The 21,508-nt window shown below is 51.5% G+C and overlaps 7 protein-coding genes across 7 annotated transcripts; 2 read left to right on the top strand and 5 right to left on the bottom strand.

Moving 5' to 3' along the window:
• Nucleotides 1-1,148: 1,148 nt before the first annotated feature.
• Nucleotides 1,149-2,099, bottom strand: CTRU02_200932 (rta1 domain-containing protein; the record flags this gene model as incomplete). Its single annotated transcript, XM_036718945.1, has 3 exons — nt 1,149-1,615; nt 1,636-1,884; nt 1,952-2,099. The coding sequence occupies 3 exons, from the start codon at nt 2,097-2,099 to the stop codon at nt 1,149-1,151; spliced, it is 864 nt and encodes a 287-aa protein (XP_036589945.1).
• Nucleotides 2,100-4,312: 2,213 nt separating this feature from the next.
• CTRU02_200931 (fungal Zn binuclear cluster domain-containing protein) lies at nt 4,313-5,905 on the top strand (the record flags this gene model as incomplete). Its single annotated transcript, XM_036718944.1, has 3 exons — nt 4,313-4,378; nt 4,491-4,643; nt 4,730-5,905. 3 exons carry the CDS (start codon nt 4,313-4,315, stop codon nt 5,903-5,905), a joined length of 1,395 nt encoding a protein of 464 aa, XP_036589944.1.
• Nucleotides 5,906-6,430: 525 nt separating this feature from the next.
• Nucleotides 6,431-8,565, bottom strand: CTRU02_200930 (uncharacterized protein; the record flags this gene model as incomplete). Its single annotated transcript, XM_036718943.1, has 2 exons — nt 6,431-7,716; nt 7,779-8,565. 2 exons carry the CDS (start codon nt 8,563-8,565, stop codon nt 6,431-6,433), a joined length of 2,073 nt encoding a protein of 690 aa, XP_036589943.1.
• Nucleotides 8,566-9,099: 534 nt separating this feature from the next.
• On the bottom strand, nt 9,100-10,355 carry CTRU02_200929 (conserved secreted protein; the record flags this gene model as incomplete). Its single annotated transcript, XM_036718942.1, has 3 exons — nt 9,100-9,314; nt 9,362-9,779; nt 9,855-10,355. The coding sequence occupies 3 exons, from the start codon at nt 10,353-10,355 to the stop codon at nt 9,100-9,102; spliced, it is 1,134 nt and encodes a 377-aa protein (XP_036589942.1).
• Nucleotides 10,356-12,078: 1,723 nt separating this feature from the next.
• On the top strand, nt 12,079-13,397 carry CTRU02_200928 (acid phosphatase; the record flags this gene model as incomplete). The annotated part of the gene is made up of 3 exons (XM_036718941.1): nt 12,079-12,118; nt 12,179-13,002; nt 13,083-13,397. 3 exons carry the CDS (start codon nt 12,079-12,081, stop codon nt 13,395-13,397), a joined length of 1,179 nt encoding a protein of 392 aa, XP_036589941.1.
• Nucleotides 13,398-14,014: 617 nt separating this feature from the next.
• CTRU02_200927 (BZIP family transcription factor) lies at nt 14,015-16,964 on the bottom strand (the record flags this gene model as incomplete). Its single annotated transcript, XM_036718940.1, has 3 exons — nt 14,015-14,103; nt 14,169-15,762; nt 15,870-16,964. The coding sequence occupies 3 exons, from the start codon at nt 16,962-16,964 to the stop codon at nt 14,015-14,017; spliced, it is 2,778 nt and encodes a 925-aa protein (XP_036589940.1).
• A 2,789-nt stretch (nt 16,965-19,753) lies between these two features.
• On the bottom strand, nt 19,754-20,865 carry CTRU02_200926 (DNA repair protein; the record flags this gene model as incomplete). The annotated part of the gene is made up of 2 exons (XM_036718939.1): nt 19,754-20,563; nt 20,641-20,865. 2 exons carry the CDS (start codon nt 20,863-20,865, stop codon nt 19,754-19,756), a joined length of 1,035 nt encoding a protein of 344 aa, XP_036589939.1.
• Between the last annotated feature and the right edge of the window lie 643 nt (nt 20,866-21,508).

Below are 21,508 nucleotides of genomic sequence, written 5' to 3'. Positions count from 1 at the left end.
GTTCTCAGGAATTGGCCGTTAAAGCGTGCGGCATCATTCCGGGGGCCCACCCAGTTGGGCAGTTTCATGTTGAAAGCTTAACGGGCCGTTCCGAATGCCCTCAAATCCGGCACTATAAATAACTTTTTGTCCAAATAGAATGAAGTTTGCATGAGAATGCCACGAAGTAGATACTATGAGACCTTGGCGTTTTGTCAAACACATATCGGAGGCATTAGTGCCTGTTGTTAGATACGTTGATGCCAGGCTCAACCCTGGTACCAAGAACGCACATCTAGAGCTTGGGCACAAAGAGTGGTCTGAGAACTTCGACACGAAGCATTACGGCACGTCAATACTCTGCCCCCGAAATCAAGCTCATCCTCCCAGCTCGAACTCTAGAAAGCTTTGAGCACAATGTATTCTTGTTCGTCGACGCATGGTCAGCTGGTGATCCACGTGAGGCAAACCCCGCGTCACTTACAATCTCCCGCGCCAGCACCGATTCTTAGCGAGCCGAGGAAAATGTTTCGAGACATAGGCTCGGCGGTTGTCATTCTCAAGGTATGCCATGGTCAACCAAGGCCTAAGCCAAAACGATTGATGGATGAATGAAACGCCATGGTCTTGATTGGTCAATTTTAGTGAGCGAGTTGGGTCAAGGTAGTAAAAGGTTTCAATCCGCCATCTCATGTTTACACAGCCCCAACCAACATACGTGCGGGGAGCTGACTGACGTAGAGGGTGTATACCTACTAGATATGCATAAGGAGAGAATTTAAGGTCATGTAAATGACGGGACGCATAAGGCTTTACAGAGGCATACTATATGCTCAAGTAGTCTATATCGTGTGCGTTGTTGAAGAATGAAACATGGATAACAACCTATAATAACAACTTTGATGAAATCCAAGTGGGGGAGAACATATACTTGAAATCACGTCTGCTACCAGTGAAGTGGATTTGATACATGTAAACTTAATCTAAATATAAAATCTATACTACTACTACTCCAGACATATTCTGCCAAGATGCCGTCTAAGTTATCGCATGATTTGGTAACGCTCCATGCATAAGCAAGCATCGACGTCTCATCTGTGTGCGCAAGAAGCAAATAAACTTTATCAATTCCAATCCATCGGTATTTCCCATACTATCCCCTGAATCCATCATAACATCATCAGCTGATTCTCCTGATCGGATTTGGCGGACATGTTAGACCCAGTATGATTGGTGATTCGAGAAGGATGGAAAAAGTTGAAAGCGACAGCAACAGCAAGCATAGGCAATGCGTCGAAGACGTATATGTATACCTCGTTCGACTGAAGCGCTCCTTCTTCGCCCATAACATACTCGATAACTCGAAAGATTGAGCGAATCATGATGAGCAGGCTGGCTCCGTAGAGGACTTGAAGTAGCCAGCGCCATGGAGTAGCTAGAACGCGGCTGATAGCGGTAGGCTCGCGATTAATACGGCTGTGGAAGAGAACTGTAACAGCCATGAAGAATCCGAAAAATGCAATCTGGACTGCAAGCCCGACGATTATGATGGTCTGACCCGTGTTTCTATCACTTTGAGTTTCGGCGCCTGCGAGTTTGCCACCACCTGTATGATGTAAGCGTCCACATATGAACTCTTTGAGAACACAACCTTACCAATTGCCTGGCAAAAGATTGACGCAATGTCACCAAACAAAAAGAATTTTGTGACCCATTTAGTCCTAATGAGCGAATGCTTTTCGGCATCAAGAAGTTTGACCAGTCGCCCAAATACCATGTATATCGATGCAGCAAAGAATGGGGGCCCAAGCAGCAAAAGCAAAGCCTGGAGTCTATATGGCGCTTTAGTCCAGTCGGGACTCTCTACTGCGCCAATGGCTCGCCCAAGGAAGCCTACAATCTCAACTGTTGATTGTTTCGTCAACTATGCCCAACTCATGTAAGAGTCTGAGGTTTGGACTTTGACCCTTACCGATACAACCGATGAGAAATGGTATGAAGTACCAGGTTCTCGCTTTCAAGAGCTGAACTACATGAGCAACCGCAGAAAGAGAAAAGCAAACTGCAAAGATAATGGCCGCAGGTAGAGAAGGTTCATAGCGGTAATAGTCGTTGGCCATTTTAATTTCTTTGGCGCTGAATTCCGAAGTCTTGAAAAGAAAATTTCTGGTAAAAGCGTGTCAATATTGAGCCTGAAAGATGGCTTCTTGAAACACAGAGTAGATACTGAACTGAGTCTGAAAAATGAGCAATTGTAATGGTCTATTTTATATCAACTTTTAACGTGTTAATACTAATTCACTACGTATGAGAAGCCTGGCCTTTGGGCAGTACGGATTCCCGGAGAGCACCTGTTCTGCTAGCAAACATTTCCTGACCAGCGAAATGAAGCCATCTCTGCTCAGCCTCTGCAAACCAACGTAAGAACGTACTGGAGTTTTTACGATGTACGAAAGAGAAATCGAACACGAGGTGAGTTATGGTAGTTGACTACTAGACATTGTCCTCTCAGTTGAGAATGTAACCAGACCCCACATTTTCATAAGTTTTACTGCTTTATCATCGTACGAGTTGCATAGCTTCTACGGAAACCACACTTTAATTGTTGTGCTACTAGCGTTGAGTAGAATGACAGCTGTCCGTGCGCGAGGGACGATGTTCATATTACACCATCGATCCCAGCAGTGCTAGGCAGGGTTTGGACTAGATACGTAGCCCCTCTAATTGGATTGATCTGACTGACGCTGTGTATGATTGGACATTGCGGCAAGTATAACCCTTGCCGTGTCAGCGACATACAGATACTCCCTGGTTAAAGGCGTGGAGTTATGTCGTTTTCGGGACACCTCTTGATTGGTCAAAATCCGACTTCGGAATCAAAATCTTCTCGGCCGGTGATTGACCGGGAACTGGCTGGAGAAGGGGTCGCGGAGCATCCGGAGGGCCGCGCCCACGGAATCCACGGGCGTGGCTGGTATGTGTGTGTGTGTGTGTGTGTCTGCGCAATTGCACCTACGTTGGGTTGCCAAGGCCTTGCCGTAAGCCGGTGTTCCCTTGCTATTTCAAATTGGCTGGTCGCTGGCCGAATCGAGACTTAACTTAGAGGTCCCATGCCTCGAAACTCTAATGATGAGAGTTAAGTAGCGGGAGCATCGGCGGACAATCTGGGCACGACGACGCAATGTGAGGCTTAGATGCTACCTGTCAGGCTGAACAGGGTCTTGGCGAAGGAGGTGGAATTCACGATACAAGTTTGATTTGAAAAATTGTGAGCAAGATTCATAAAAGCTTTCTACCAGACACACAGTCTCTGACGAAATGGCTTGGCGGTCCGCGCATTTCATTTCCCTTTCGGTCTCAACCCTATTATCTGTCTCTTTTTTTTTTTCATCCCATTTGCCGCGTCTACTAGTCCAACGTCCACCAGAAGACGTTTCACTCGTTCTATAATCGGCCTACCCATGCAAGGCTGTCAATGCGTCCCCGAAGACGCCACAGAGTACTCTTGCGGTGGTCAAGTTGTCCCCCCACATGACGCACGCACACAAGGCTTAGCCAGACGACTCTTTGCCTCTCCTGGCCGCCCTTGCTGTGGAGATTGTCACCCCCTTAAGGGCATGTCAGCGTAGATACATACGCCGGCCGTAAGTAGGGGTGCAGCCATCTCCGCTTCATACGACGAGGAGGGGACGGTCTTGGCGCGACTCAGACTCCGCGTCGCTGCCACTGTCACCCCTAAACACCGGCTGGGAATACCAAGCAACCTAGTAAGCTTCACTTCCCCAATTTTCCTTCCCATCTACAACCCTCGTCCCTTCATGCTTTGACTACCCTCGGGTCCCGGTCTGGCGGGGTTCAGAAAATGTTGACGTTAAGTTGTGCGAATGGCAGACTCGAGGCTTGGCATTCCCGCAGGTTTCCAAGCCGTATCTAAAGAGTATTGCCCTCTTATTTATCAGTAGATGCGTCAGTACTGCGGGATTTGTGCCTGACTGTGTCCCTAGGAATCGGACGAAGTCTGGGCGTCCCGTTGACTTCCCTATCCGTCCTAGCTTTGTTCAGTCAGCGAGCAACAACGTTCGACAAGGCTCAACATAACAACACCCACATCTTGGCCACAGCTCTCATCACATCTGGAGAGGTGGTCAGTAGTATATACAGGGCACACAACTCCGAAAAAGAAACTTGACCATCCCCACCAGCTCATCCTTATTTACTGGACCTTGCCCTTCAACCTCGTCGTCGTTGTCGTTTTCGGGGATTGCTTTTTTTTTTTCCTTGACTACGCCTAATCGGCCGTGACATTTTAGCGCAAGACACTATCTTACCTACCATGAAGCGTCTGGGGTACAGAAAATCCCGTAATGGGTGTTTAAGATGCAAAGAGAGAAGAGTCAAAGTAGGTCAATGTTACCATCCGACATGTTTGGGACCCTCTCATGGCCCCCTAGGCAGCCGAAAACTTGACGTCTTGAATCAAACTAACGAGCAATTCTCTCTCACCCCCGTAGTGTGACGAAAACAAACCTTGCAGCGCTTGTGTACGCCACGGGTTGCCGTGCAGTCTAGAGAACGCGGGAGCGCCGCTTGGTGGCTCTTCTCAAGTGCCGACACAACCACCGGCAGGGAGTTTAGGTCCTAGAGCCAAGCGATCGGGCTCGCGGGTAAGTTTCTCTTCTTTCACTAATCCAAAAAGTCTTCAAAGTTGAGGCGGCTCGTTTTCGGTTCTAACAAACGCGGGGCTGAATAGGGGTCGGCGGTGGTTAGGCGACGGCCAAGCGCTCAATCGCCCGCGTCTCTTTCGCCACTCTCGGCAGCCGGTTCTCTCGGCGGACATCAAAGCACATCAAGTCCGGGTGGACAGACGTCACCGTCCTCACAGTCAGACCCATTTCCTTACTTTTCACGGTTCCTCACCGACTTAAACAAGACTGAGACCGCCAGCGGCTGGATATCAGATCTTGAGCTTATGCACCACTACACTTCTGTCTCGTACCGGACATTTTCTCATTCTTCACATGCCCAGAGAACGCTCCAGTATGATGTGCCGAGAGAAGCTCTATCATACCCATTCCTCCTCCATCAACTCCTCGCCTTCTCTGCCTACCACCTCGCATATCTTCAACCAGAATGCCGGCATGCCTACCTGATGCAAGCTGCCCAACATCAAAATGACGCCATCAACGGAATGAGAGGTACATTGCTCGGCAAAATCTCGTCTACAAACTGCCACGCTCTGTTTGCCTCTTCTGTGTTCTTGACACTGAGCGCCTTTGCAACCTACCCCAGCTATGAGAAGTACAATCCATCATTCTCCCCAATCGATAGCATGCTCGATATTTTTACGCTGTCGGATGGCATGAGCGTCATTCTCCGTGCCTCAGATGACGATCTACACAAGGGTCCGTTGCGCGACCTTTTCCTCCGCAACCCTAGCGAAGGGCAAACCACGGTGGAGGCATCACTGCAGCCCCTGTTCGAGCGACTTCCGCGGGTCAGCAGCCGGCTTGCGGAGATAGGACTTGTCGAAGCCGAGGGGAAATACACAATAAACGAGGCCGTGATGGCTCTGACCGAAAGCATTGCCAAAGTTTCTTCCATCAACGCCCTATCCGCTTCAGCCGAGTTCCGCGCCGTGTTTTCCTGGCCCGTCCGAATGTCGACTGAATACTTGGATTTGCTTCGCAGACGCCATCCCGCGGCACTGGTCGTGCTAGCACACTACTGCATCATCATCAACGCGGCCGAGCCGTTCTGCTGGTTCCTCAATGGCTGGGCAAGGGCCTTGATCTCCGTAATCTCGGAGCAGCTGATAGGCACGCCGTGGGGGGAGCTCCTGGTATGGCCTAGAGAGGTCATTGGAGTTGGCAGCTACGAGTTGCAATTAGACCATATTGGTCATTCTACCATGCCTATTATCCTCTGAGTTTACCAGTGTCTTGGATTGATTAATCCTCGCTTCACAATTTAGGAGCGAATCGCGGCGAGTCGGATCGACATATCGCGGAATACAGGTGCACATTACAGAATCAGGCCACAGCGCCTTCATGGGGTGTGCGGAAATGGAGTCACAGGGGTTTTCCAAATACACAATAAAGGTCGTTGGGCTGGGACGGACTGGTCAAGGCTTTTTGGAGTTTGAAAGATTCTGCGGAATCGGTCATGGCACGGAAATGGTAAAACTTTGAACGGCTTACGGTACAAAAGAACCTTACGGTTCATGGAATGACATCCCTGTCGCTATTCTCAATAGGAAGAATACCCACAAACTTAATATTCAATCGGACCGTGAATCCCGCGTCTGTGGTGTAGCCTGATTGCTGCCTCTCCTGTAAGTAACTACCTGGATCTTGTGTGGTTTCTAACAGCCAGCCAGCAGGATCAATCATGCAATACCGTTTCTCCATTATTTTCAATAATTATTGCTTGACTTACAACATGTAAGCGAACTTCACAGAATCTCGACTCTCAGATCTGCCTCGTGTGCGATCCGTATTTGTGACCGAGCTTGCCAATTCCTATTAACAGCGTCTCTGTTCGAACCATCCCCAGAACTGACTGCGAAGATACCGGAAGCAAGACAAAGCGGTTCCTTGTCCGAGAAAGAGTCATGGTCTTGCCTTAGACTGATATGGTGCTTTACAGCCGGAATAAAAGTCCTCTGGGACATCAGATTCGTGTTAGGATCGGCTCTTAGAACGAGGCACTCGCTAATGACCCCCGGTCGTCCATTAGCCGTGGTCTCCAAGTCAACTACACCACTGGCGCCCACCGTCGAGAAAGCGATAACACTGCTGTTTTGCTGGACAACATCATCTCCTGAAATGAAGTTACCTTTCGAAGTCTGGGAGTTTATGGAGAAGCCTCCATCGACTAGCTGGAGATCTTCAATCCAAGAAGGTATCTCTGTCATTGATCCCAAGAAAATCTTGTGAAAACGAAGGTGCCACCCGGGGATATGATTCACAAAAGGTACCAATGTGGTCTCGATGCGTAAGTCGAGGTACCTCCAAGGCTTCCAAACGCTAACCAGAGATGGCACCCTGTAGGTAGAACCAGCCCTGACTATCGATATTTGAACCACTTGAACGTCAGTCGGCTCCCACCGAACCTTCCAACTCTCGCCGCCGTCGTGGCTGGCGCATAATGTGCTGTCGGGTGCTAGCTGCGCAAGCAGATTTCCCGAAGGCACGCTGAACGCGAAGGCGGACGAATACGCGAACTTTCCATACTTGGCCTCCCTTGCTTTAAAGTTTTTCGTCGTCATTTGGCCGGAAGACAAGAGGAAATGGTGCTCAGGGCCGTTGCATAGTATCTGTCTCGGAGGCCAGACTACCGCAACGCGATCCAAAAGTTCCTTTTCCCGCCGCGCCTCCTCATTGGCCGGCGTCGAATCATCAAGGGGATGGGGCAGCTCCTTGCTTGTCCAAAAGGGGTGATTTTCTTGCAGTCCCAGGACGATGAGGCTCTTCAAGCACCAGTATACTGACTGGGGCGAGTTGTAGTCTTCGCTGAGGTACATGTTGGGGTACACGAAGCCAATGTTCAGCGTGCCGTCCGTGTTAAACATGTCTGGGCACTTTGACCACCATCGAAGATGCCTGAGCAAAAGGCCCTTTACTGTGCCGATATCGTCGAGCGGAGGCAAAAGATGGACGCCGGCGCTTGCGGCTGCCGCCCAGAATGCGGCGAATGCAAATCGGTAGGTAAGGCTTCTTCCGAACGGTATTGCAGCACCTGTCGACAAACATTAGACGGCTTTGACAAATAGCCGCACATGCACAGGCACAGGGACGAACCGTTAGGGTTAAAGTATCTCCAATAGTTCGAGGCAAACTCTCGCGCCTGTTGCTTGTACTTCTCGACCCTCCCCTGGTCACCGACCGCGAACTTGACGTATAACAGTTGAGCAAACTGAATGGCAAAGCTTCCCGAGTAATAGTCGGCCTGTTTCCGGTCGTCACCCCATGCTCCGTCGCTAGACCACCCCTCGCCGAGATAAAACGAATCTAATAACTTAAAGTCGTCTTCCATGATTTCGTGCACGTCCTCCATAGGGACATTGAACGTTTTGACTAGAGCGAGGTTCACGAAAATTCGAAACCAACGCCAATTGTTCTGCGGCATTTGCCTTTTGTTGATCTGACTCAGCCAGATCTTCAATCTGTACCTTGTATCTTGGTCGGACGATTTTACGAAAGATTCCGGCGAAGTGAGGAGGGTAAACGCAATAGATTCCATTTCCACCATTCTCTGGTCAATGTCTCCAACATCTCCCCAGTACTCGTCAGACTCTGGGTTCGTGCCGGATTGAACGCCATTCGTCCATGAACCGAGGTCCAGGCCAGCAGAAGCAGCCTCGTCGCTGTGTCCAAGCAGTTCGGCTACAGCCCAGAGCGGCCGCGCAAAGCCTTCCAGCTGCGCCGAGACTTCATCAAAACCGGCCGCCGTATGGGATGCGAGCTTAATCCTCGCGTTGGCAGGAGATTTGTACTGCTCCAATGGCCGGAGCAGCGCCGCTGCCGCTTGCACGAGGTCGGCGCGGGTGCGAAATGGGTTGTCCGAGAAGCCGGGCAACGAGGGCATATTGGTGGGAACAATGTCTGAAGTGGAGACTGCGATTATGTACCTCAGTTTACAATACTCAATTGATACATCAACTGGTGTTGGAAATATCTCTGGTTGCGAGGAAGAGACACTATTAACATGTGCACGATCTCCTCATCGGGCGAGGAGCTCCCGGGGTAACTTGGCCGGGATTCGGGGTATCTCATGGCGATGCAACACGTGCAAATAGTTTCTCGTACCCTGTGTCAGAACTGACAAGTCGCGATTCATGAGCAGCAAGTGCAGGCATACGCAACCCAAAAAGAAGCTCATATCGCGTGGCATATTTGTCATTCAAACCATTTGAAATAAGACAGCAGTTAGTTCGATGGTGTTAGGCCACCGGTTTCGGACATTTCCGCAAGTGATGTAAACCGTACTACGTAATTCCAAGCGTAGAAGCATATTCATAGTTTTATGTACCTTACACGGGACGACAAATGTACATGGAGGACCGAGGGCAAAGAATGTATTCGCTTTCCACCTGTATAGCAAATCCTAAAGTGCTCGCCCTCACTTAGAGAAAGTCGCCTTAATTACCTGAATTCTGTTATTATTAGTGAAAGAAATAACCAGAGTCCTTCCCGACTCATCAAAATACGGGTGAGCAACTCCAGCATAAACGAGACCGCCATCAATGGGCTCGGCCTGGAATATTTTGATGTCAGGGGTCCATGGACCCTCTGGGCTAGATGCAGTCCTCAAAAAGACGGAACCTCCACCGATGCCTGATGACAATTAGCGCATGGCTATAAAATATTTGCGTTATCCTTACCAAGATGAACAAAAATATAGCAGCGGTAAAACTCGTTCCATACGACTTGCCCCTGGCCAGTCCCCCACGTAACGGCCGTCTCAGGGGTAAAGGTAGTTAATCGATCCGACTTCCATCCCTGCTGGCGACCCCACCAGTATTGGTATTTGGAAAGATCAAAAGCCTCTTTGGCCTTCACGCGCACCATGTAAACGTAGTTACCGTCAACCCAGCCGGAGGCAGTGGTCGGCGGGCCACCCCAGGCATAGATGAATTCCGATCGCGGGTCACGGAAAGCAGCAATGTCACCATAGCGCGGGTTGCTGTTAGCAGGCCACCAGTAACCCCGCTCCCCGAAGCGCTTGGTTACGGTCGGGGTGCCGTCGATGACATTAACTTTGGCAATACCGGCGCCGACAAGCCCATCGGCGTTTTGGTTCTGACATGTCACAGAAAGAAAAAAATTAGTGTTTGGTGACGGAATTTAGAGAATTAAGGTAGCAAAATGACTCACGACAAGAAAGAAAACGGCGCCAGTGCCGGTGGAAGCATCGATCTCGACCAAGCTGGTCCCGCCGAACCCGGTATCAAACTTCTCCCCCCAGGATGCGTTGAATGGGATAAACTGGTTCTGACGCCCGTTGCTTCCCAAATTCAAATCATGCACAACCAGCGGGTCGTTCGTCATCGCGGATACGGCATCGCGAACCATGCCATGGAACCCAGGCGTATCCCTCTCCGGATCCGTTACGCCTGCATCGCACCAGAGCACGTCACCCCAGACGGCATAGTACTTGCCAGCAATGGCCCCCGTAAAGCCAAGGTCGCGGTGCGAGCAGCTATTGTCGGCCTTTTGAAAGCCTAAGTACTCCACTTTGGGGTTCGTGATGGGGTTTGTCCCGACTGCTTGCGTATTATCCATCCTGCGGAAGACGGGGTTTGCACTTGTGAGAGTGTTGGTTCCGGCTAGGAGCGCGGCGGCGAGGGATAGGATGCGTGCCGTGTGGGGAAGCATGGCGGGCGACGGCGATCTTGATCCTTTGGGTTGCAACCTCGGCTTGAACGAATGTAACGTGATTGCTGGTGAGGCATGGGTTAGAAATGGGTTCTCGGTGTGTCGGTCAACGAGACGATTTCAGAACCACTTCAATCTATGAAGGAGTGTCAAGAGTTGCGTATAAAGTGGTCAAATCTCCGGAAGAAGGTAAAGACTGAACAAATCAACGAAAAGGGCGATGTTGCGCGAGCGTTGGGCTTGGGGACGCATAATTGAAGATTGAAATAGTGTTGATTATAAGTAGTGCAACGATGTTGAGCCTAACGACGAATAGCAAATTGTCCTGGCTTGTCAAATTCCCAACGTCAAGGTAGAAAGGGGGCGATGGATTGAAGATCTGATGGTGAGGTAGGCCGGAGCCACACGGAGGTTCGGAGGTCAGACCCAGAACGCCGGCGGCTTCGCTACGGCACCGTCAAACAGCCGGGCTTGGTAGCGGGGTGAGCGGTGATTGAAAGGACAGCGCTAGAGCTTCCTTTGGCTGGTGAACAACGGGTGTGGCGCTTTGCTTGTATACTCATTAATTTTGCTGCCTTGAAGGAATGCAGTGGCTCTCATTCCTGCGCTGCAAGTTGGACTATGGTGATTCTAGTTTATGGAATGCAGTATGTCTATACATCTTTAGAATTGTATATAAACTATGAAATACTAAGCAGAGTATGAACAGGCTCTCCGCTTATCCTACTCTTCCAGTTGAATATAATGAAGCTCTTTAACTACTATATGCCAAAAAAAATGCATATGCCTTATGGGACGTCATAAATTTTAAATGTTATTCCCTAATATAGACATTTCTTGTTGTAGACAGTTTCTCACCAAGTCAGAATGGCAAGTCGTATAGTGACGGTCATAAATGCGACGAATTGCGTCCGACCAAGATGATTATTCACTAGAAACAGGAACAGCTCTGTACGCAAAACCACCTAGCCATCTCCTTCGCCCCTCTGCTGGGTCTACTTCATAATTGCGCAATCAAGCCGGGCATTATCCCAAATCTAGAAGTTGATCCCCTTCGCTGGTCTCATTCTCTGCGCAATATTGCCCACGTGCTTGGCCAAGACGCTCTTCAGCACCCAATGCCGACCGATGCAGGTTCAGGGACGATGAACAAGCACCCATCCTACAGGCAAAATGCAGCTCCTCCAGGCACATGTGCGCCCCTAAGCTCCCCATTGGCCGACCCATCTCTGAATTTGCCAAGTCGGGAAGCTCAATGTGCGGGGCAAACGGACATCGGCAGTGGGGGCGTTTTTATCGAGCGCGCGAGTCTATCTCGCTTCTAACTTTCCGTTGTCTCCGGAGCGTATCCCGTGTCTTCCAAATCTTTTCCCACTGATCCTTAGCCAGGAACAAATCAACAGAGTTTGCCATCTTTGTTCCCATAGACACTGTTTGTACCCTTGTTTACCGTAGCATCGTCATTTCGATCCCACGTGTTCCAGCTCGGCCCGGTTGGCTGGCACATCCACATCCTGGTTCAACCTAGCCACAATCGCACCCTAACCATGTCGATTCCTCCGTCATGGAGAGATTTTGGAGCACGGAGACACGGGGACCTGTAGAGCTCCCGTTGCAACCCTATGTTTGTACATAAACATGGACTCTCCCGAACTATCCTAGAAACTTTGCTGGTCTTTCTCCCCTCCAATTGCTTCCTAAACCCGGCCAATTCCAATTCACAATGGCTCCCGTGACCTCCATGGCCGTCAAGGCCGCCCTCCGTAAGCCCCGGCTCACCTCCACACACCTCCGGACTGGAATCCAAACCTAACACTTCGCAGTCCTTCTCCCCTTTGCCTCCGCGGCCACCAACTGCTCTTACACCCGTAACGGCCTTACCTGGTCCCGCGGGCTCCGCATGAACCAGATTCAGGTCGTCGGCACCCATAACTCCTATCACCGCGAGGCGCCACTCGAAGAGCACCCCACGCAGGCCACCATCCTCCCCAACGTGCAAAACTACTACTACTCGCACCCGGCCCTGGACGTTCAGGCGACGTACCAGTCCATCCGAAACTTTGAGCTCGACATCTTCGCAGACCCCGAAGGCGGGCACTATGCTTCCCACCTTATCCGCCAGCTGGCGAACCTGTCCACAACCCCGGACCCGGACCTGCAGCAGCCCGGGATCAAGGTACTCCACGTCGCCGACGCGGACTACCACACCACCTGCAAGACCTTCATCGGCTGCCTGAACATTGTCAAGGCGTGGAGCAAGGCGCACCCCGACCATGTCCCCATCCCCTTCATGATCGAGTTCAAGACCACCGAGGCAGCTATAGCCGCGGCGGGCGGCGCGTCGCAGATCCCCTGGAACGACACCAAGCTGCTCCAGGGCCTGGACGACGAGATCCGCAGCGTCTTCGCCCCCGAGGACCTCGTCACCCCCGACGACATCCGCAGGGGCAACTTGACCCTGGAGCAGTCTGTCCTCCAGCACGGCTGGCCCGATCTCGAGAGCGCCCGCGGACGCGTCCTGTTCCTCATGGACAACGGCCCCGTCCACCCCGTCCGCGACGCCTACACCGAGGGCAGACCCAACCTCGAAGGCCGCGTCCTCTTCACCAACTCCGCCCCCGGCGAATCCGACTGCGCATTCCAAAAGGTGAGTTTTTATGTTTTTCCTTTTTTTTTTTTTTTTTTTTTCCATAGCCTACCTTAGCAGTAACTGACGGGGTTACCCAGCTCAACGACCCCACCGGCACCGAGCAGGCCAACATCCAGGCCCAGGTCAAGGCGGGATACTGGGTCCGAACCCGCGCCGACGTGCCCCTCGATACCTTGTTCGCCGACGACGTGACGGCCATGCGCGAGGCCGCCTTCTCCAGCGGCGCGCAGATCGTCTCCACCGACTTCCAGGCTTACGGCATGAGCACCCGCTGGGATGTCGACTACGCTGTCCGTCTCCCTGGCGGTGCTGCTGCCCGGTGCAACCCCGTCACTGCCGGCGAGGGCTGCCGGGATGCGGCCCTCGAGCCGGTAGAGTATGTTCGCAACTAAAATGCACGACGGAATGGGGAAAATGATGTAGAGGTGTGATTTTGCATGTCTTGGGATAGTAATGATAATGGCATAATGTGGATTAGATATTTGAATACCTAATTAGAAAAGTCTAGAGCATTATAGGGCACTCTTACGCAGTATTAAAATTATTACCTGCGACTGAAGACATTATGAGAAAACCCTAATACGCTTAAACATATGATGATACTGACTTTTACGGTTTCGTGGCTAATTGGTTAATTGTACCAGTGAATAATAGCGGGCGACCAACTTCAGGGCAGAAAAGATAGAACGATGTATAAATTTCAACCGTGGCTTCAAAGGTCCTACTGTCTGACTCCAATCTGGAGCCGTCAGAGATAAAGATAGGTGGTCAACAAATTCGGACAGAACAAAGCCTATTTGGAGCACACAGTTCATAGAGGCAGCCGAATAAAGAGGAGAAAGATTGGAGTGCTCATGATCCAACTACATCGCTCCAAAAGGATATAGTCGTCGGCGAGCTTGACATTACATTCATTGCTAAGTGGCCCATAGTAACCGTCCCATCCAGGTAGGTCTATATCCCAAGTACTACACCAAAATACATTTTTTAACCAAACACCCGAAGCCGCTCATGCCAGGGATTTCCAGAAAGCAGCGTTGATATCCTTGGGCCGGATCCCCGGTGTCCTCCCTAAACAAACAGACCGTAGACCAAGCTCTGCAAAAAAAAAAAAAAAAACATCAGTGGATATTCGAATAAGCGGAGCAGTAAGTGCTTCTTACCATGAACCAGCGTTTCGACATTAACCGTCACCGTCCTTCTCGAGGGTTCCGTGTGCGACGACTGGTTGGGAACAGTACCTCCAAGCCCGAACAAGTCGTCCCCGAGATTGGGATCCAAATTCAAGGGAGACGTCAAAGTATCGCTCGATGCGGCGCTCGCCGTTGTGGAACCAACAAGCTCCAGCGGCGGCTGCGCCACGGTCATTTGCGGTGGCATCCTGTGGTTCGACGACTGGCCCTTGTCGCCACCGCCGGCGTCCATTCCGGCGTTCCTCTCGTCGGCGAGGTTGTTCGCGATGTAGCTGTCCATGACGGACTCAAACGCCCGGCTGCCGATGGTGACCTCGCCCGTAAAATCGTTGGGGTCGATCTCGGCGGTGACAAAGTCGGCCGCGGGCGGGATGACCACGCCCCTCTGCTGCAATACCCACTCGACCTCGTCCGCGTCGTAAAAGTCGCCTTCGAAGCCCGGCACGGACATGCGGAGTTTCCGGTCGACCCTCACATCCCTCACTTCTTCCGTCTCTGCGTTCCAGGGCCCAATCCCGTATAACGAGTCCATTTTGTGCCGATCCGGCGCCTGCAATTCCTGGTTTCCGACCGGCCGCCGGGTCTTGTCGCTACGAGGTGACCCGGCCGCGTGTGTTTCCTTGTGCATGTCGTCGAAGAAGGTCCCGCCTCCGCCGAGATGCAGGAAGGGAAACCGCCAGTTGAAGAGAGTCTCGTTTTGGGTCACACTGAGCCGGTTAGCCAGTCGCTCCGTGATCTTTTCGCGGGACTCAAAGAGCAGGCAAAAGCCAAAGGCGGAGGCGATCCAGTGCGGAGGCGGGTTGGGCATGCGTATCAGGGCGTACGCACGCTCCAACGTGCTTCGCTGAAGCCGCCGCCCGAACGTGCGCTCCTGGTACGCGTACGAGCTCGGCACGGAAAGTAGAGAGTAGGGAGACTCGGGGAAGAGCTGGCCCGGCGAGTTAAAGAGGCCCGCGGTGCCCAGGCCGCTCTCGAAGGACATACCGAATGGAAAGCTTGCATTGTCTGGCGTCGGCTCCGTGATGATTTCGTACCCCAGCGGGGCCTGCGCCGCTATCGATCGCGCCTCGAGAGCCTGGCTGTCCTGGGCCCACGACGTGGTGTGTACGGCGGTCAGCGTCTGTATTTGGGGAGTGGGCTGCAGGGCGAAGTGATCCGTTCCGACAATGTAGCCTCCGTACAAGACCTGATCGGGCTGCTGGACGGTGTCTGGAGTGGTTGACTTTTCGTTGGCCTTGTCGGGTCCGCTGTTCTGGGGAGACTTGTGGCCGTCAGACACGTTTTCTTGGTCCGCAGGAAGCTCGTCTTCTACGCATCCGTCCTCGCTGGTCCTGCGCGCCAACGTGACGAATTTCTCAGTCGTTGCTTGAAGTTGGCGGCCAAACTCGGGCGCACTTTCAAGCATGCCTTTGCTGACAGCGAAGTCGTACAGCTTCATGAAGGCCTTGCTCATCTCCTCATTGTTGCTCTTGAGCTGGTCGACCTTCTTCTCGAGGGACTGAATGGCGGTTTCCTTGCGGTTGCGATACGCCCTTTGCGCAAGGCGAATCTGGGTCCGACGACGCTGGGGGGTGCGGCCGCGTTAGTTTGATGTAATTCAGATCAAGCACTAACAATTATTTGCAAGGCTAGTATTTGGCGATGAGCGCTTCAAACAACATCGTTACTTACGTCTTTTGCAGTTTCGTCGTTCGCGTCTAGGCGTGGTCTACCTCGCGATCGCCTCTTCTCCTCTTCCTCTGGCTCGCAGCCATCAGAGGACTGGGCTTTGGATCGCTTTTTCGCCGTCCTTGCTGCATCGCCCGCTGTGGCCCGCGTCCTTCCAGCAGTTAAACTCCTTGACGCACGAAAAGCAGGACTGCCATCGTCAAATGACTCGGCGTTAAGTATTGACAGTTGTGGGTTCTGCATGAATGATACTGGGTGGTCACCGGGGAACCTAAGTCCACCGGGCTGCTGGTGGTTATATGAGATGTTGGGGTTGATATGGGTAAACGGAAGGGCGGATCCAATAGGGCCCGACGGAGAGAAACCAACAAGGGGCTGCAGAGGGGGGGTAAGAGACGCTAAGCCTTGGAGCTGGATCAGGCCTAGATCACCAACAGTAGGGGGCAAGTTGGGGTCTGGAGATGCTCCGTAACTAGTCGCAGCAGCGTGGCTCTGGGCTAATCTAGGGTCGTGGGGATGGCGAAGAAACAGAGGCGACTCGCCCGGGTGTGAAGGTGTCAAAGAAACAGACTGGTGCGATTCGGGAAACGGTGTGTAGGGTAAGGATAGGTGTTGCAGTGAGGGATGCTGATGAGGATAATTACGATGTTGACGATAATTTTGAGATTCGTAAGCAGCTAGTGCTTCCTGGCCACGTTGTCGTTCGCCGTGGTCGTCCTCCTCCTCTGAATGTTGACGGTATCGCTCCAAGGGTGGGCGCACATGGGTTATTGGTGAGGGATGATGAGAGTGAGGAGGTGGGTAAGAATCATGTACAACCGCCAAGTCACTTTCTCTTTGAGTGTTAGACGGCGCTAAACCGGAAAGGTCATAGACGCTTATGCCTCCAGAAAGATCTTCTTCGTGCTTAATAAACTGTTGGTGCCGACGCGTTGGAGATCGTTGAGAAGGCCGTCGAGGAAGAGTGAAAGTGCCGTGTCCACCTCGTTCGGCAGACCCATAAGTGAAATGGGTCTGATGAGAAGGAGGTGGTTCGTCCACATCATCGGCTTGCTCTATCGGAGTATCCACACGACTAGAACGGCGATGATTACTCATCTCGGCCGACGGTATGTTGATTTGACCTGTAAACCTTAAAAAATGCCGACTAACACTCCTTAACTGTGACGTCCAAGTTTGTATGTGAAACCCGCATGAAAATTGATAGAGAGCGTTAAGACCCAATAAGCTTGATCAGTACGGTGGGCACAGAACAGGACTAAGCCCTGCAACTAGCTCCAGACACGACGTAGAGAACAAGCGGATTGGCTGATGTTCAAAAGTATGGGAAGAACGATGAGGTACAAACTCTAGTGTTACAGAAGGTATAATGTTGTGGCAGTGTATCGAAATCAACGTTAAACACCGAGCATATTGTTTTCTGTGGAGATGGGAGTATTTGTTGGGCCTGTCTTCTTTTTCTTTTTTGCTGGAATCCAGCTCAGGCCGTAAACAAAATGGAGCTTCGATCTTCGTGGCATATCGACAAGCGGGTATCAAATGAAGGGTCGCAGCCGATTTATGGAAGACGATTCGGGACTATGGCTGTGATGACTGACGAAATCGCATGGCGGGAAAAAGCAATGACTAGGAGTCAATGACTAGGAGTCAAGTTGCACTGCCGCACTTGATTTGCATGTGTGAATACCCCGGCATAACAAGCACATGCCCTTCTTTCCAATCTGAAGACGTGGGTGACAATGCTAGCAGAGAAGATCTGCTGTGGCCAACCCAGTATCTTAAGTGAAGCAAGGGGAGCCCGTTACAATGTGTTGGCAACTCGGAATATTGTTAAAAAGAGAAAACGACAAAAAAAAGCCACAAGGCAGGGAACAAGATGACCCGGCAATAGAGATTGGTTCGTTAACCAGTCCAGAGGCGCCTCAAGAACCGTTGGGCGAGCCTCGTTTTCTTCGCAGATCACTGGCGAACATGGTTACTGCATGAGGTGCAGTAACTTCTCCTGGGGATGTATCGTCAATTTAGCTATTTTGTGCAGTGTCATGCATCCCATGCGTTTCCGGCCGGCTGGTCCTGTGTGTGACATCGCAAGTGCTGATGATCAAACCCAGCTTTAAAAGCTGGTGATTCGCTGCGGACTACGGCGAAGGATCCGTCCGAGATTATTCGCCGCTTACAACCACCTAGGATCGTTACTCGCCCAGCCAGCCTCACTTTTGGGATGGTCACTCCCGACAGAGCAAAGATCGCCGCGAACGCACACCTGCAAATGACACGCAAAGACTGAGCGTTCCTTGTAAAGTGCGCCTGAAAGCTGGTCCGGGAGGCTATCCAAGTGACACTGAAACTTTCGAAGAACTGGACGACAGAGCACTGAAAAGACCACGAGATGACGTTTCAACCAGTGCCCGCGGAGCGCGGGCGGCCGTCCAGCCCCCGCCTGGGTCGGTACTTGAGATGCACCCCGGCCCGTTGCAGTTCTGGTCTCGGGAAACCCAAAACTTGGACCGGGACCCGCGGCAGGCGGACCATGCAGTGGCGGCAGCATGCCTTACATTGAAAACAATTGGACAATCTTGCATCTGCAAAAGCCTCAAGATCTCGACTTGGGTCAGGGTCTCTGTGGGATCGTCCAAGCAAATGTCCTTGACGAACGGTCCCAGCGGCTTGGTCCTGGGAGCCATCCATCAACACAGTGACATGGAGAAACATCTCACTAGCCAAGTCGATGACTTTTTTGCCGCACAAGTAACCTATCATTTTTGAAAAGAGATGATGACGGGTGAAATGAAGGAGTGCCTAAAGTTGACGTATTTGTTTCTATACTTTGGTCGTGATAGTCATAGTCCTTCTTTGTATAAGGTAGGGTAGGTTGAGCACTCGACTTATGGCCAACCCAGCAGGGTGCCACACCAGAAGCTCGATCTATATTTTGTCAAGCAGCAGGGAGATCGTATCTGTTGTTGCAAGGTGGCCTGACAAAACTGCAGCCACCCGCCTCGCCTCGCTCCAAAAGTCTACAATCACCGCCGTAATGATGTATAGACTGGGTGGCTTGACACGGTGACGGGGGGGCAGCGTCCTGAACGCATTCCTCTTGAGGTCTGCTCACAGAGCCTCGATGTAGTGCCATGGTAAATCCTGTGGGATCAGTGCGACATCTCAAACTGGTCCGAGGGCAGTAGATCAAGCCCTTGATATCGACAAAATTGTCACCTGTTAAGCTTAGCTAATAAGCAGGCTGTCAAGCAGATTAGAACTGCGGTGATGTATTGGTCCTGGTCATGAAAAGCATCAGCGCAGTTCGTGTTGGGTGTAAGTGGTATATAATAATAGCATAGACGCTACTGGGCGATGATGTGTAGATTTATCAAGCCCATGCTAGAACTTGCAATGTTGGAGAAATTTCACGTCGCCAAAGGCAAGTTACGGATCTACGTACTGGTTAACCTTGGGGTGCGGGGGGAATTGTGCGGGATAGGACAGAGGACGGAAGATAACTGTTGATGCGGTGTCTTTAAGGTAGCGGTCCGTGGGGAACACTTGGGGAAGCACCTGAAGCCCCGCAATACCTTCTGTGAGGTAGCCTAGTGACAACCCCTCAAAGCGAAGGGACAAAGCACCCATCAACTGAAATACGGGCAGGAGGCATAAACATAGCCCAGGGAATGACTGGAGCAGGTTTTGATGTATCGTATAGTATTCACATAATCGGTTGCTCTCGGGTGACTATGTATCTTTTGGTGCCATCATCGTCATTATCACAAATGCATCTGCTATCTTTGAGAAATTCTATCAAAGCTGTTTTTTGTCGTGGTATCATGAGAGGCTTCGCCAATACAGTAGTAGTACAAGGGCGTCCGTAGACAGAGTCCCTGCTCATCTTCTCACACCCGGATAGGAGTAGGCTCCAACCCGATAAATCTTGACTGCCACCGCTTTACTTTGCGTCTCCTAAAGCCGACATGCCTCCTCGTCTTTCTGACCTTCCGATATGCAATATACGGCTGAATCTTCTCCGAGTCGGTGGGTACAATCCTTACGCCGTACTGCTTCGCTTCCAGCACTTCTTGCTCTAGTAGCTTCTCCTCCCCCTTCACAGCCTCGATCAGCGCTCTTCCCTTCGCTACCTCATCCTCTCGGAATCTGTTCATACTGATAACCAAGTTCCGATACGACTCGTTTACACTTTCGGCATAGCTCGCAGCCCATGGGTCCATCCGTGGCTTCCTGCTAGGCTTCTTCCCCAACGCTTGATTCACAAGCTTTTCCCAATTGTCCTCTTCGGTCGCAAATTCCCAATTCTCGTTCTCGATGTCGAGAAGATGCGCCGTAAATCGCACCTTCCGCGCCTGCTTCCTGCGAAGAAGATTGCTAACAGCGTACGGCTGTGGGCCTTTGTGCCGGAGGAAAATGTGTCCCGAAGCCGAGGCGACAATGTGCGGGATCTTTCTGCGACCCTCGAAACTGTCTCTTGGCCGCGGGAATATGGGCGAAACGTACACCGGCGGCTCGTTGGGCTTCGAGATCTTTTTGAGAAGGGGTTTATGGTCGGGTTTGAGCTCGCGTGGTTTCCATTGGGGTCGCCGGTTCGCTTCGGCCCGTGCAATCATTTCGTTCTTCTCGCGGAGGTAGGTTATAATCTCGTCATGCTCATTCGAGCCCTGGGTTTGGGCATTTTTGAAGAAGGTGAGGAACTGTCACGCCGACATGCAAGGTTAGCAACTTGTCATTGCAGATAACTACGAGGATCTTGTTCGAAGGAGAATCTTACCTTGTACCCCGCCGACAACGCAGCAAAGACCAGCCGCGGGCTCACCTCCGACTTGTTGCGCTTGAAGCCCCTCTTGATGAGCTCGGAGACGGGGCTCTTGCCTTTTCTGCACACATCTTGGGGTAGTGTTATGCCGCGACCCTCACGTATGAGAGCGCGGAATAGGGCTATGACTGCAACACGGTGCCGTGAGTTTCGGGCAGGTACAAATTGGGACTGCGGCATCGCGTGTCGTGGCAGCGTGGCCGTGCATCTTGGGTTTTTTTTGGGAGATGTACGTAGTGAAGAAGCTCTAGTGGATGCCATCGGAGGATCGACACGCGCTCAGGCCAAAACGCCCTATCTTATCATTTGTTTATCTAATCTTATCTCCGTTCCATTAGCACGTCAACGGCCATTCCTGACGATTGCTGAAGCAATAGAGGTTGCCTTACCCGCTAGCCTAGCCTTATTTCCACGTCGTTTCAAATATGATTCATACATTTTTAGAAAAATACATGTGTCTGTTTCTCGTTTATCGAGGCCAAAGGTCATCATCATATCAGAGGGCATCTCGCTAAATCCGTGGAACTTCCCAATCGCGACCCGCGATCCGAGCTAGAGTTCACTAAATTCCTAAACCATCGTCGACAAATAACCATTTACAATAAGCAATCAGCTAGATCCAGAGGAATGCGTAGTACACACAGGATCTGTAAGGCAGATCGCCACATCAGAGGTATAAAGCGATGAACAACATATGGAGCAGATGGGCCAAGCGACAGAGGCACTGCCCGGAATGAAAGCAAAAAATGGAAATCGTGGCATAAGCTTTAAACATTTTCCCTTATCCAATGAGAAATCCCGCAGGTGAAATACATCGTATGAG

Source organism: Colletotrichum truncatum (assembly GCF_014235925.2).
Source record: "Colletotrichum truncatum strain CMES1059 chromosome Unknown Contig_0001, whole genome shotgun sequence".
In the NCBI taxonomy this organism is placed as follows: Eukaryota; Fungi; Ascomycota; class Sordariomycetes; order Glomerellales; family Glomerellaceae; genus Colletotrichum; species Colletotrichum truncatum.
The sequence above is the reverse complement of the archived record's forward strand: the minus strand, read 5'-3'. Positions and strand labels throughout refer to the sequence as shown.